At 44.6% G+C, this 15,011-nt stretch overlaps 1 protein-coding gene across 5 annotated transcripts in view; it reads right to left on the bottom strand.

Annotated features, from left to right (window-relative positions):
• The window catches only part of LOC115133245 (cadherin EGF LAG seven-pass G-type receptor 1-like), a 125,980-nt gene extending 112,047 nt beyond the window's left edge, over positions 1–13,933 (bottom strand). For all 5 annotated transcript variants that reach the window (XM_029666282.2, XM_029666281.2, XM_029666283.2 and 2 more), the window contains exon 1: positions 10,187–13,933. In XM_029666282.2, coding sequence (XP_029522142.2) covers positions 10,187–13,745 — 3,559 coding nt within the window. In that variant the 5' untranslated portion in view covers positions 13,746–13,933. The remainder of the gene's footprint in view (positions 1–10,186) is intronic.
• Positions 13,934–15,011: the final 1,078 nt, after the last annotated feature.

Raw genomic sequence — 15,011 nt, 5'->3', positions numbered from 1 at the left:
TGAGAAGGAAAATCCAGAAAATCACATTGTAGGATTGAATGAATTTATTTTCAAATTATGGTGGAAAATAAGTATTTGGTCAATAACAAAAGTTCATCTCAATACTTTGTTATATACCCTTTGTTGGCAATGACAGAGGTGAAACATTTTCTGTAAGTCTTCACAAGGTTTTCACACACTGTTGCTGGTATTTTGGCCCATTCCTCCATGCAGATCTCCTCTAGAGCAGTGATGTTTTGGGGCTGTTGCTGGGCAACACGGACTTTCAACTCCCTCCAAAGATGTTCTATGGGGTTGAGATCTGGAGACTGGCTAGGCCCCTCCAGGACCTTGAAATGCTTCTTAAGAGCTACTCCTTTGTTGCCCGGGTGGTGTGTTTGGGATCATTGTCATGCTGAAAGACCCAGCCACGTTTCATCTTCAATGCCCTTGCTGATGGAAGGAGGTTTTCACTCAAAATCTCACGATACATGGCCCCATTCATTCTTTCCTTTACACAGATCAGTCGTCCTGGTCCCTTTGCAGAAAAAACATCCCCAAAGCATGATGTTTCCACCCCCATACTTCACAGTAGGTATGGTGTTCTTTGGATGCAACTCACCATTCTTTGTCCTCCAAACACGACAAGTTGAGTTTTTACCAAAAAGTTATATTTTGGTTTCATCTGACCATATGACATTCTCCAAATCTTCTTCTGGATCATCCAAATGCTCTCTATCAAACTTCAGACGGGCCTGGACATGTACTAGCTTAAGCAGGGGGACACGTCTGGCACTGCACGGTTTGAGTCCCTGGCGGCGTAGTGTGTTACTGATGGTAGGCTTTGTTACTTTGGTCCCAGCTCTCTGCAGGTCATTCACTAGGTCCCCCCGTGTGGTTCTGGGATTTTTGCTCACCGTTCTTGTGATCATTTTGACCCCACGGGGTGAGATCTTGCGTGGAGCCCCAGTTCGAGGGAGATTATCAGTGGTCTTGTATGTCTTCCATTTCCTAATAATTGCTCCCACAGTTGATTTCTTCAAACCAAGCTGCTTACTTACCTATTGCAGATTCAGTCTTCCCAGCCTGGTGCAGGTCTACAATTATGTTTGTGGTGTCCTTTGACAGCTCTTTGGTCTTGGCCATAGTGGAGTTTGGAGTGTGACTGTTTGAGGTTGTGGACAGGTGTCTTTTATACTGATAACAAGTTCAAACAGGTGCCATTAATACAGGTAACGAGTGGAGGTCTGTGAGAGCCAGAAATCTTGCTTGTGTGTAGGTGACCAAATACTTATTTTCCACCATAATATGCAAATAAATTCATTAAAAATCCTACAATGTGATTTTCTGGATTTTTTTTCTCATTTTGTCTGTCATAGTTGAAGTGTACCTATGATGAAAATGACAGGCCTCTCTCATCTTTTTAAGTGGGAGAACTTGCACAATTGGTGGCTGACTAAATACTTTTTTGCCCCACTGTATATTAAAAGTGGGCAGAATAAATCTCCATATGTAGTGGTCCAGTTTCTAAGACAACAGGTAATACATAACCATATGGATTATCAATCCCTTCAAATCCACTCAGAACTGATTTGAAATCAAACATACCTCTGGATTCCAATCAAAATCCGCTATAGAACATAAATAGATCTAATTTAATTGATTACAAATTCAAACTTCACTGTCAAAGGTGTAAAAGTATTTGTAATAAAACATCCCTAGCCTGCATATTCTGTTTAGCACTCCGTCCATAGCTAGACTGCATGTAATCCACACCAGCATTGCCTGCCCTGAGGTTAGTGATGTCCTAACCAGACAGGATCAGACTATAGATCCTCTATACTCCTAGACCTGTAATTTACCGTCTGTCGAGACCCTTTAAAACTACACTCTGGGATTCTTTTCTCAGCACAATGGCAGCCCGGTCACAAAAATTTTAAAGACCATTAAACAGGCACCCAGATGTCAGATTGCGGCGATGGAAACAGAGGAGAGATGTGGTCGAGCCTGATCCCCAGGTAGTACTAGTTCCATTTCCAACTCCAAGCCCACACACACACACACAAAAACAGTGGGTATACCTCTCTGCTGGTCCAATGGGCCCTAAGGGTTGGTAAATGCTGTTACAGCCCTGCGGCTAGCTCTGGCTGGCTACATCTAAAGGCCAGACACGCACAGAGAAACCAATGAGCATTGCTGAAATACCAGAGACGATAAGATGCCAAGAAAATCCCCTTTTCTATTTTTATAACTAATAGCCTGTACACCAATCAAAGGGGATTAGGATATAAATTAATGTAATCGATTAATCAAAACTAGCTGTGTGAGGTGATTGAGGTCATCTGTGTTTCTATAGTGTCCCTGGATAGCCCTTTCTCAGACACTCCTCTCTTTTCCTATCCTTCCCCCTTTCCTGTCCTCCTTCAGATCCAGGCTTATACCACATCCACACGTTCCTGAGTCTAGCCTCCATCAATCTCAGTCACCTCGACACTCACCAATGACAGAAACACGCACACATACCAGCCCCTGACACACACACACACACACACACACACACACACACACACACACACACACACACACACCACCCACCCAAGTGAGTGTGCAAGATTAAACATGAATCAGATTCCTTTCCCGCTCATTGAACAGGGAGAGAGGCCGGCTTACCCAGTTCAGACAGTTATTTCAGCTTAATTGATGTTCACGATTCCCAATCCTCTCTTCTCTCTCTCCCTCTGTCTCTTCTGTTGTTGGAGAACAGAGAAAGCTGGGGTGGGCTCAAACCTAAAGTCATGGAATTGCTACAGGAAAATCAGAGGCTAGCTATCCTGGGCCATGACAGTTTCTGGCCTTGCTTTCTAGAGTGTTGAAGTGTATTGAACAAACTTAGCTAGGCTACTATGAAACGCCGTTTGGGTCTTTGCGTGTCAAAAAAGATACACGTCAAATAACACTATGCAAACAAATGTTCTTCACAAAAACATAACAAAATGACAATCAGTTTCAGTTGCTATAGTTAGCCAGCTAACTATCTAGCTAGGTGTCATCATCTAAAATACCCCTACTTTATAAGACAGTTCTTATTTGATTATGTGAAGCTAGCCACAATAAGGATTAGTCACAATAGTGACGTTTGCGGTTGGCCTTCAGAATAAATAAAAGTGATGCAAATTAATAAAACTAGCGGAATCATGGAATAATGGAATAGATCATGCTAAACGAGGTTGGAGTGTTCTTATATCAATTCAACAGAAGACAATCATTTGTTAATTTGACAAAAATTTGTTGGAATCACACTGGAGGAAAAATGGTGCCGACATATAGGGCGGCAGTGCTTCTAGCTCCTAGGCAACTTTGCAGTATATTGTTTTATGTGTTATTTCTTACATTATAAGCCCAGACATTTTTTTGTGTCATTACATATAACCGGAAAGATATATTTTTTTAGTACAAGCATTTTGCTACACCCGCAATAACATCTGATTAACTATGTGTATGTGACCAATAAAATGTCATTTGATGTATTAGACCTTAGAATAGCATTGGGGGCATACTTATCTCACTGTACAGCCTTACCTATGAATTGTGGATCAATTACATGGGGTATCAGTCTCCTCAGTGACACCCACAGAACATTATCGTCATAGCTCTTATTGCGGGACTTTGAAACCACTGTGAATTGAGACACATTAATTGTACCAATAAACCTACTATTTGTATTGAACACTATTCCAGAGGAAAAACAATACAACGTGGATGTTTTGGAACCTGATAACTCTGAGGACTGGGAAAAAAAGCACTTGGGTAGTGAGTAGACGGATACCCCATTTCATTGATCCCCAATCCTTAGGTAAGACTGTACAGTGCAATATGAATGTCAATACGCACAATAGGCTGACTGGGGAGATGATTTCCCAGTCAAAAGTCCCGCAATAAAAGCTACAATGCTAATATTTAGGTAAACTCTTCACAGTTGTGTTCTGTGGGTGTCACCAAGTAGACTGATACCCAATTTCATTGCTCCATATTCCAACACTCCAACCTTGTTTAACATTATCTAGTCTAAATATGGCATGATTCCACCAATTGTAACCTTCTGCATCACTTTCAAAGAGGGCTTTTATTTTGAAGACGAAACACAAATTCAACTATTGTGGCTAATCCTTATTGTGGCTAGCTTCACAACACATAACCCGGTCCGGTCAAGCCAAACTGTATTAGCCAGATGAAGCTAGCTTATAACTTTAGTTTTGGGCAACAGGGTTAAATAGCTGGCTAGCTAGTTATTTCAATAGGAGAACAACAAGTGGCAAGTTATGAACAAGTATTTTGTTATGTTACAGCCTTATTCTAAAATGTATTAAATAAATAGAAATCTCATCAATCTACACACAATACCCCATAATGACAAAGTGAAAACAAGTTTTTAGACATTTCTGCTAATTTACTACATATAAAAAACAGAAATGCCTTATTTACATAAGTATTCAGACTCTTTGCTATGAGACTCGAAATTGAGCTCCGGTGCATCCTGTTTCCATTGATCATCCTTGAGATGTTTCTACAACATGATTGGAGTCCACCTGTGGTAAATTCAATTGACTGGACATGATTTGGAAAGGCACGGTTCCAATGTTGACAGTGCATGTCGGAGTAAAAACCAAGCCATGAGGTCGAAGGAATTGTCCTAGAGCTCCGAGACAGGATTGCGTTGAGGCATAGATCTGGGGAAGGGTACCAATACATTTCTGCAGCATTTAAGGTTCCCAAGAACACAGTGGCCTCCATCATTCTTAAATGGAAGAAGTTTGGAACCACCAAGACTCTTCCTAGACCTGGCTGCCCAGCAAAACTGAGAAATCGGGGGAGAAGGGCCGTGGTCAAGTAGGTAACCAAGAAACTGATGGTCACTCTAACAGAGCTCCAGAGTTACTCTGTGGAGATGGGAGAACCTTCCAGAAGGACAACCATCTCTGCAGCACTCCACCAATCAGGCCTTTATGGTTGAGTGGCCAGACTGAAGCCACACCTCAGTAAAAGGCTCATGACAGCCCACTTGAAGTTTGCCAAAAAGCATTTAAAGGACTCTCAGACCATGAGAATCAAGATTCTCTGGTCTGATGAAACCAAGATTGAACTCTTTGGCCTGAATGCCAAGTGTCATGTCTGGAGGAAACATAGACACCATCCCTACGGTGAAGCATGGTGGTGGCAGCATCATGTTGTGGGGATGTTTTTCAGCGGCAGTGACTGGGAGACAAGTCAGGATTGAGGGAAAGATGAACAGAGCAAAGTACAGAGAGATCCTTGATGAAAACCTGCCCCAGAGCGCTCAGGATCTCAGACTGGGGCGAAGGTTCACCTTCCAACAGGACAATGACCTAAGCACACAGCCAAGACAACATAGGAGTGGCTTCGGGACAAGTCTCTGAATGTCCTTGAGTGACCGAGCCAGAGTCTGTGCCTTCAGATTTGAACCTGATCGAACATCTCTGGAGAGACCTGAAAATATGTGTGCAGCGACGCTCCCCATCCAACCTTACAGAGCTTGAAAGGATCAGCAGAGAAGAATGGGAGAAACTCCCCAAATACAGTATACCAAGCTTGTAGCTTCATACCCAAGAAGACTCGAGACCGTAATCGCTGCCAAAGGTGCTTCAACAAAGTACTGAATACTTATGTTAAATGTGATATTTTGCAAAAAATTCTAAAAACTTGTTTTTTATTTGTCATTATGGGGTATTGTCTGTAGATTGATGAGGAAAAAAATAATTTAATCAATTTTAGAACAAGGTTGCAATGTAACAAAACGTGGGAAAAGGGGTCTGAATACTTTCCGAATGCATTATACTAGTTTGGTTACGTTAAGAGTTAATCAAATGTAATATTTTAACAATGAAATACAAGGATTGAAATACCCAAAGCTTGATTCCGACTTCAAAACCTCCCCAGTGAGTTATGGGGAGCATGATTTCTTCCCTTGCCTGCTGTGGCATTCAGGGCATAGCCTGGTGTTTTGTTCAAAGGCTGCGAGTTTCAGAGCAATGTGCGTGTGTGCTGTGTATGTGAGACCCAGACTGTTTCTGTAATCTAATAACAGTTTCTATAGACACCAAGGACAGATATAGCCTCCAAACCAGGAGCCTGGTAACCAACAGACTGATGACTCGCAATGAGGACAATCCTTAGAGAGAGAGGGAGGGGAGGGACGTGAGAGACAGGCAGAGATATATTATTGAAAGTGATAAGAGAGAAGGAAGGACGAGAGAGGGGAGAGAGGTGGTTGTAATGTCTTAGGAATGACCATGGAGTTACTTGCTAATATCAGTTACTTTCAGTGTCAAGACTAATATACCACCACATCATGCACATAAACATGTAAACTAAATCTGCTCTATGAATAGAGGACGACTTACATCACACGAAATGTCAACAAAACCATCAATCTCCGAACCCCTAGTGCCAATCTATCATGCAAACTAAAGGCATGATCCGCTAGCCTGGTCCAAGATCGGTTTGTGCTCTATAGCCAAACTTATGGTCACAATATCCATAGGAGTTGGCAATACAGCACAAACAGATCTGGGACCAGGCCAATGTTCCTCTGGGCAGGCCCTGTATAGGTAGTGACTCATCTCTACAAGCCTCTCTGGACATTGTTAGGACATTCATCAAAGTTAGGGGTCAGACACAGGAAGGAGCCCCACCGCACCAATAACCCCCTCTCGCTCTCCCTCTCTGTTGCAGCTGGTTGAGTGCAGTCAGTGGCAGCAGTGGTAGTATTGTAACAGGCAGGGCTGGGATACACACTGGCACAACTGGACAGGGGGACACACTCTCCTCTTTCCCCACACAAACACACACACATTTCCTTACTTTAGTCCTTTCCTTTAGCAAACCTCTTGTAAGATATATTCAGCACCTAATGTACTAAAACATCAATATCTATCATCTTATTCATGCTGCTGCAGTAGAGACCTCATGTAAATCAAATTAAACCTCTTAGATTCCAGCAGAAAATCTGATTATAGGACTTACAAGAAATGGTAAACCTCCTCTGGGTGCTATGGAGATAAACTTCAGAGAAAGAGAGACACGGAGGAAGAGAAAGAGAGAGAAAGAGAGTGCCAGAGGAAGAGAAAATGAGACTGGAGAGAGAAAGAGAGAGAGAGGGAGAGAAGGAGCGTGTGAGAGGGAGAGAAAATGAGACTGGAAGGGAGAAAGAGTGACATGGAGGGAAGAGAAATGTTCAAAAGCCCAACTATGTGGCCCCGACAGAGTGGGGTCGAGGGCCAAACCAGTCCTATAGGAGACGCTAGCTAAAGGCCCCTAGGAGGGAACGAAGGAGTGTGTGAGTGTAGCGGAACACTGCAAGCTCCCCATCCCTTCATCCCTCCTTCCCTCCAAAAGAAGAAAGTGAGAGAGAGACCAAGTGGAAATGATGATTTTTACACCAATCACTCCAAATCATTAAGGTAAATCTCACAAAGTCAGCCTACAGAGGAGTAATGTAACACTATCCATCCCTCGTCTCAATTACGCCAGGAGGGCCACACAGACAGACAGCTTATATCACACAGACAGAACTCCGTATGCTGGGCCGGAGAAAGACTTATAGGTATCTAGATAGAAGCCCGAGGAGATAGATACATTAGATAGTCAAGTCAATGGCTCTTCTTTTAACAAGACTATGGTGAATAAAACGAGAGAGCAACATTTCGGAGGGAAAAGCTTGTTGAGTGTTGAGCTAGACAGATAAGAGATATTGTATTACAGTGGGAACACTCAGCCCCTACCATGCCTCATCGGTGTTGTTCTAAGGGGAGAGACAGAGTGGTGTTGTGACTAGAATGTTAAACTACGTTATCTGGGGGATATCTGACAGTACCTCTGGCCTTTCAGGAGGGATAGATAAACAATTTCAATCCCTTTCTGTGGGTAGAATAAAACACCTGTTCCTACCGCTTTTGGTGAATTTAAACAGGTTTCGAGAGCATTTCCATCCATTTGAATGGAAAGAGACATCTATCTATCTAATTAAAACAATGTTCAATTTAACACATCCGTAGTCACCACTACTATGCCAATGGTAGAGGTAAGGAGGTCAGACTTAACTAATAATATAACTGTTTTTTGGAACAAACATTTGTTTCCTTTCTCATAAGCCCTAATATTGGGCCTAATCTTCCAAAAAGCTCTGAATGAATTTCAGACAAGTCATTACCTCACAGAGAAAGAGAGAGAAGGGCTAGTGTTTCATTAGTAAAGGGAAACAGTAGCAGGCTGTTGAGGTCCATCTCAGTCTGGTCTCCTGTTGTCCCTAGAGGGCCCTTCCTCTCCCCTGGGCCTGGGGTTGAGAGGTCAGAGCACCAGTGTTAATGGTTACCTAACATTTGACATCAGGGTATGTCTAGAGTAGTGAGGAGGTAGGTTGGGGGTTAGAATGTGTGTGTGGGGGGGGGAGGGTAGAGTGTGTGTGTGTGTGTGTGTGTGTGTGTGTGTGTGTGTGTGTGTGTGTGTGTGTGTGTGTGTGTGTGTGTGTAAAACGCATTATTCTGATGGTCTGATGGAGGAGGGCAGGGGTGCCCCTCGAGGGACAGCCGGGGGTCAGCATTGTCAAGGAGACCTCAAGAGTCCCAATTGTTAAAGGCGAATGCGAAAGCAGGGCCTATGAATGCAGGACACAAGGGAATAGGTGCTCCTTTAGAAGGTCCACTAGTGACTCATTGGCCAGACTGTCTTTTGTTACACAGAAAAAGACAAGTAATTGAGATAACTAATTATGAGAGAAGTTGAGAAGGAACGGCTTAGAGAGGTTTCATTCTTGGTAAATAGAAAGGGAGGGAATGAGAGAGAGAGAGAGAGAGAGAGAGAGAGAGAGAGAGAGAGAGAGAGAGAGAGAGAGAGAGAGAGAGAGAGACACTTAAGGTGCTAGGCAGTTTGCCATATCGGGAAACATGACGCGATTTGAAAGAAAAGCCTTCACAGAGAGACAAACAGCTGTCACTATGACAGCATTCTCTCATTGGGATAGGATGTCTCTCTCCCACTTACTGCCTGAAACAAGTCAATATGAAGGCCTGTGTAACACCAACACTCTATATTACAGTTGAAATAACCATACTACAGTGTCTCTGTGAGGGTGTGAGCTATGGGTGTTTGCATTAGTGTAATCTTTAACTTAACCGAACGAAGTCTACTGCTGTATAAGAGGACATCTTTCACACAAATTATTTCTGCGTGACGTACCGACGAATGCAGATAACCCATCTTATATTTATTACACTAAGGGCTGTACAACACAATCAGCAACAAGGCACTCCTCTCTTTAACCGAAATTGCAGCAAAATCACCCAGCACGAACTGCTGACTAAGGCTATGTAAAAGCAGAGAACTATTTCAGTTAGTGAATGCGTGCGGCAGACATTGCAGCAGTTTTGATCATCACACTTAACCATTCCTGCTAACCTAAGTGAAAAAGGGGCCAACATAAGCTGTTCACTTCTAAGGTGAGTTCTTTTGAAGAAGGTGTCTCGCGTGCCATGATGTTGATATGTGCAAACTGCAGTTCTGCAGTGAAAAAACCCCAACATTGGTTAAGAAAATAGGGGCACCTGGTATAATAGCACGTTTTATGAACCCAGGCAACCACCAACCCCCACAATACAGTAGCACACAAACAGTATAAAGTGGTAAAACCAGATCCTTTTACACCTTCCAACTACCTCTCACTAAACAAAGACAGCACTTCTGCTAGGGCCTAAGCTCCAATAGAACACGCAGTCAATTACACACAGTTCCAGACGACAAATGTGTTATTACAACTGTGACATCTGTTACCTATCTCACATATTCGTCTTACACTTTATTCCACTCCGCAAGCAGCAAACGATTTCAGGTGACTGGAAAGAGCGGAAAACCAAAATAGCTTACTTTCAAATGCTTCTTCACTTCATTTAATTCCACTCTCGGTCATTCTACCATACAAATAAGGACTGAGATATCCATCTTGAATAAATTCCTTTGCTTACTCATTCAACTCTGCCAGCGGGAAACTAGGCCTAATTTTAGAAGGCCAGAAGAATATGATTTATGACCAAGGCGTTTTCTTTAGGTAATAAGACAGGTAATTATAGCTCATAATAATAAGACATGGTAATAAGCGGATCTCCCATTTGCATTTATACATTTGAGGTGCTCTCACCTGAGACAGAGACAGTCATGGGGGCCTCTAGAGGTCTGTTGTTATCCAGGTCTCTGCTGAGCTTTAGTTCCCCCGTGTCTGCATTCAGCACCAGTAGGTTCAGCTCATTCCCTGACTCAAAGCTGTAGTGGAGTTTATCCGACACGTCCGGGTCATGGGCAGGCACCTTCCCTATGATCCCTGAGGGGAAACTATTGGACTTGTTGGTCACATAGTTGTTGAAGATAATCTCAAAGTTTTGCAGAACCGGGTCGTTGTCATTGATGTCGACTAAACGGATGTGGACAGTGGCACGGCTGACGAGCGGAGCGGACGTGGCCTGGACCACAATGACAAACTCGGTTCTAGACTCGTAGTCGAGGTCCATGAGGGCGGTGAGGTCGCCTTTGAAGATGTCCAATTTGAAGACCTCAGGGATGTTCCCCTCCACGATCTGGTACATGATCTGAGCGTTGGTTCCCTCGTCTGGATCGGTGGCGCTGATCCGAGCCAAGACGGAACCGACGGGACTGTTCTCCTCTACGTAGATAAACAGTTCGTCCTTCTCGAACACAGGCGCATTGTCGTTGATATCCAGCACAGACACCTGGATGTCCACCGCTGCTTTGAGAGGAGGAATCCCCTTATCCACAGCGAAGGCCTTCAGGGTATACACAGGCACGTTCTCTCTGTCTAGCTTCCTGGCTGTTCTGATGATGCCAGAGTAGGGCTCGATGAAGAAGTCCCCCTCCCCATCATCTCCACCCTGGAAGGTGTAGCTCAGCCGTCCGTTGGACCCGGAGTCCCTGTCGGAGGCAGATATCTGGAGCACGCTGGTGTAAATGGGTGCGTCCTCGAATACAGTTCCCTGATACATGTCCCGTAGGAACTGAGGTGTGTTGTCGTTGGCATCCAGGATTATTATCTCCACATAGGTCGTATCGGACTTCTGAGGAATGCCGTTGTCCCTGGCGATGATGGCTAATGTGTACGATGCCTGGTCCTCGTAGTCTATCTCCATCTGGGTGGTGATGGCGCCCGTGTCGGGGTCGATCTTAAACTGGGGGACGTTGTCCTCCATGATGTACGTGATGCGAGCGTTTTCACCCGTGTCTTCGTCGGTGGCACTGATGACGACCACGGTGGACCCAATGGGCCGGTCCTCGCTAATCGTCACCTGGTAGTTGGCGCTCTGGAACACAGGACGGTGCGTGTTGGCATCCGTGACGTTGATGAACACCTGTGCCATGTCATAACGCGTGCCGTCTGACGCAGTCACCGTCAAGACATACTGGCGCTCCTGTTTGTAGTCTAAGGGTAACGCCAAGGTGATGAGCCCACCTCCACTCTGACTGGTGATGGCGAAACGGTTCCTGGTGTTGCCGCTAGAGATCTGATAGGTTACGACGCTATTTACATCCCTGTCGATGGCTGTCACTGTCAACACACTGGTCCCCACCACAGCATCCTCATTAATCTTCAGAGAATACACCTTCTCTGTGAAGGTCGGGATGTTGTCGTTCACATCTAGGACCGTGATGCTCACGCTGGCCGAGGATGACATCGCAGGTATCCCACAATCCCTCGCTTCCATGCCGAAGGTATAGAACTCTGTGGTTTCCCTGTCGAGCTCTGCGGCGACTGTGATCCACCCAGTGCTATTGTTGATGGTGAAGGGGAAACCAGGGGAGGTGTCAGTGAGACGGTACTCTAGACGTGCATTATTCCCAGAATCAGCATCTATTGCCTGGATGTGGATTACCGAGTAGCCAATGGCCACATTCTCCAGCACAGTGGCTTGGAACGGCGTGCTGACGAACATAGGAGCGTTATCATTTACGTCAACCACCTGGACCACCACCATCCCAGTCCCGTTGATAAACGGAGGCCTGCCACCATCCTGAGCTTTAATCCGTAAATTATACTCCCTAATCATCTCGTAATCCAAGGGATTAATGACATCGATGACCCCAGTGGGAGAGTGTATGTAGAACTGTCCCTTCACGTTGCCACTGATGATGCTGTAATGGACCTTAGCGTTGTTTCCCTCGTCTTTGTCCGTGGCCTCGACTTGAGTGACTTTAGAGTTGACGGCCACGTTCTCAGGGATTTGGACCACGTAACGTTTCTCACTGAACTGGGGGTAGTTGTCGTTCTCGTCCTCCACAGAGATGTTGACGGTGGCCGTGGCGCTCCGGGGTTCAGGGTCTTTCCCCTGGTCGTTGGCTTCCACGATCAGCTGGTACTGGGACATGGTCTCTCTGTCGGGCCGCTCTCTGATCCTCACTAGCCCGTGGCGTGGGTCGATCTCAAAACCAGCGTTCACTCCGCCGCCATTGACTATTTTATAGACCATATTGGCATTGGAGGGTGCGTCCCCGTCTGTGGCTCTTATGGTCATGACCTCAAAGCCCACCTCTACATTCTCCCGTATGGTTACCCGGTATTCAGTCTGCTCGAACACCGGGCCGTGGTCGTTGGTGTCGCTGACCGTCACGGTGAGATAAGACGTGGCTGAGCGCCGAGGGGAGCCGTTGTCTGTTACCATTACTTTGAAGACGTGTGTGTCTTTGACCTCCCTGTCTAAAGGCTGCACTGTTGTAATAGCACCTGTCTGGTGGTTTATTACAAAAAAGTCGTTGGATCTGCTGTCAAAGAGGGCCTCCATTCCATACTCTATTCTCCCGGCCTCTCCATCATCCGGATCAGTGGCCTTCAGTGTGATGACACGGGTCCCTGATGGTTCATTCTCGGGAACAGACACCTGGTAGTTGGGGAGCTGAAACTGGGGAGGTGTGTTCACATTTCTCCGTTTTCGGTGGTTCCATTTGCCAGGCACAATCTGGATGGTGTGTGATGGTGATGGTGTGTGCTCCTCATGGGTTTCTCCCTCAACCACTGTCACCAACCGCAACCTCACGCGCACAGAGATGCGGACGCGCGGGTCACTCAGAGCAAGCAGTGTACAATACAAATGTACCTCACTCAGCTCTCCTTCACCCAAACAGTATTTGTCGTCCAGCAATATATTGCCATGTTTAAAAACTGCCCTCAAATCTTTTACAGTAGTACAGGAGGCAGAAAAAGTGGTATTTCGCGAAAACGCAGGCAAAAGTTCTGTTACATTCACAAGCAAATGACCCGCGGATAAGCAGGAAGTTGCTTCCAGTTTGGAAAAGTAATTGATGTGAATGTCGGGCTTACCTATTGTGCTCTTTCTCTTGTATTTGATAAAACAGTCCTGTCCGTGTACAAATGTATTGAAATGTGTCAAAACAAAATTCTCAGACGTCAACGACCCTATCCTGATATAGACAGGCACTGGGTTCCTCAATAAGCGCACACAATCCACTTTTCGGTACATACGGAGAGCTCCTTCTTGCCATTCCACTTGTAAAAAGTTCTGAATGTATTTAGGAGTTAAAGTCCTGTCGATTTTGTAAGTCCAACCGGGCCCCAGGGACAAATTTGCCAAAACGGTCCCAGTTTGTAACGTCTCCGAAAGGTGTAGCTCGAAACATCCCAGCAAGGGCACGTTGAATAGAACACAAACCCAGATCCAATTCATCGGTAATTCCATGGTTTAAAACTCCAACAAATCCCATTCAACCTCATCGAAACACCTCCACAAAAACATTAACTATCCCTGTCCCTTTTTCTTTTATCCTTCATGGTGAAGTTTTGAAGTGGAAAACACACGTATATCCATAGTATCCACAGAGCGCAGTCACATTATTCCACGGACAAGTTTAAATGACTACAAAATGGCTCCGCGGCTCCCCTCCTCTGAGAGTTGATTAGCATAAACCTGCTGTGTTCGGCTCAGCGGGACACTTTCGCAGGGGGCTTTCTCATTGACATTCGGAAGTGTCCTGAGCTGTTGACGATTGCGCATTCGGACCATTGTTATAACAATACAGAGAGCTTGTTAACACGCGCATTGTGTGTTTGAGGGCCACTAGAACTTTGTTATAAAACAAGTTTGGTATCATTGAAACTTTCTCTGATGTTTGGTATTGAGCTTGTCACCTGGGAAAATGGTACATTGTTAGAGATGTGTCTGGCCACGGTTCCAAGAAAATTAGCACACAATTACCTTTTGGAAAAAGTTAAGCTATTTGGTCAACGATTCGCTATTGTTATGGTTAGTAGTTTAGAGCTCATCATTTGCATATCCATTCTGAATAAATAGTTTACAATAATTTATTGATTTAGAATTGGCCCATGTGCTTGGACTTGTATTGTGGAGTTGGATTATCACTTATTATGGTCAGTTTATGAATTTATTTTCAGAATATACATAACTCTCCAGATCATCCATTTGAAATTAGATTATAATCCATTGCTTCCTCCATCCTACCATTTATGTTGGTATCCATCTTAATGTAGCCTGATTTAATGAAAAAGTGGCCCTTGCACCTGTTTGTAATGTATGGCGCTTTCATTCAACTTTTGGCGAATTGTAGGTTTTATTCCCATGGAAATCACATCACCATTGAAAATGAAGGTATGCATGGAACTAAATGAAATAATGCATACTCTGCAAAATTATTGAACAGGTACAGGTAACTACCAAAATAAAGAAAACCCCAACATAAAGTGTCTTAATAGGGCGTTGGGTCACCACGAGTCAGAACTGCTTCAATGCACCTTGGCATGGATTCTACAAGTGTCTGGAACTCTATCGGAGGGATGTGACACCATTCTTCCACAAGAAATTCCATAAATTGGTGTTTTGTTGATGGTGGTGGAAAACGCTGTCTCAGGGACCATTCCAGAATCTCCCATAAGGGTTCAGATCTGGTGACAGCCATGGCTTATAGTTATGGCTTATATCATTTTCATG

Source organism: Oncorhynchus nerka, linkage group LG8 (genome assembly GCF_034236695.1).
Source record: "Oncorhynchus nerka isolate Pitt River linkage group LG8, Oner_Uvic_2.0, whole genome shotgun sequence".
Classification (NCBI taxonomy): domain Eukaryota; kingdom Metazoa; phylum Chordata; class Actinopteri; order Salmoniformes; family Salmonidae; genus Oncorhynchus; species Oncorhynchus nerka.
The sequence above is the reverse complement of the archived record's forward strand: the minus strand, read 5'-3'. Positions and strand labels throughout refer to the sequence as shown.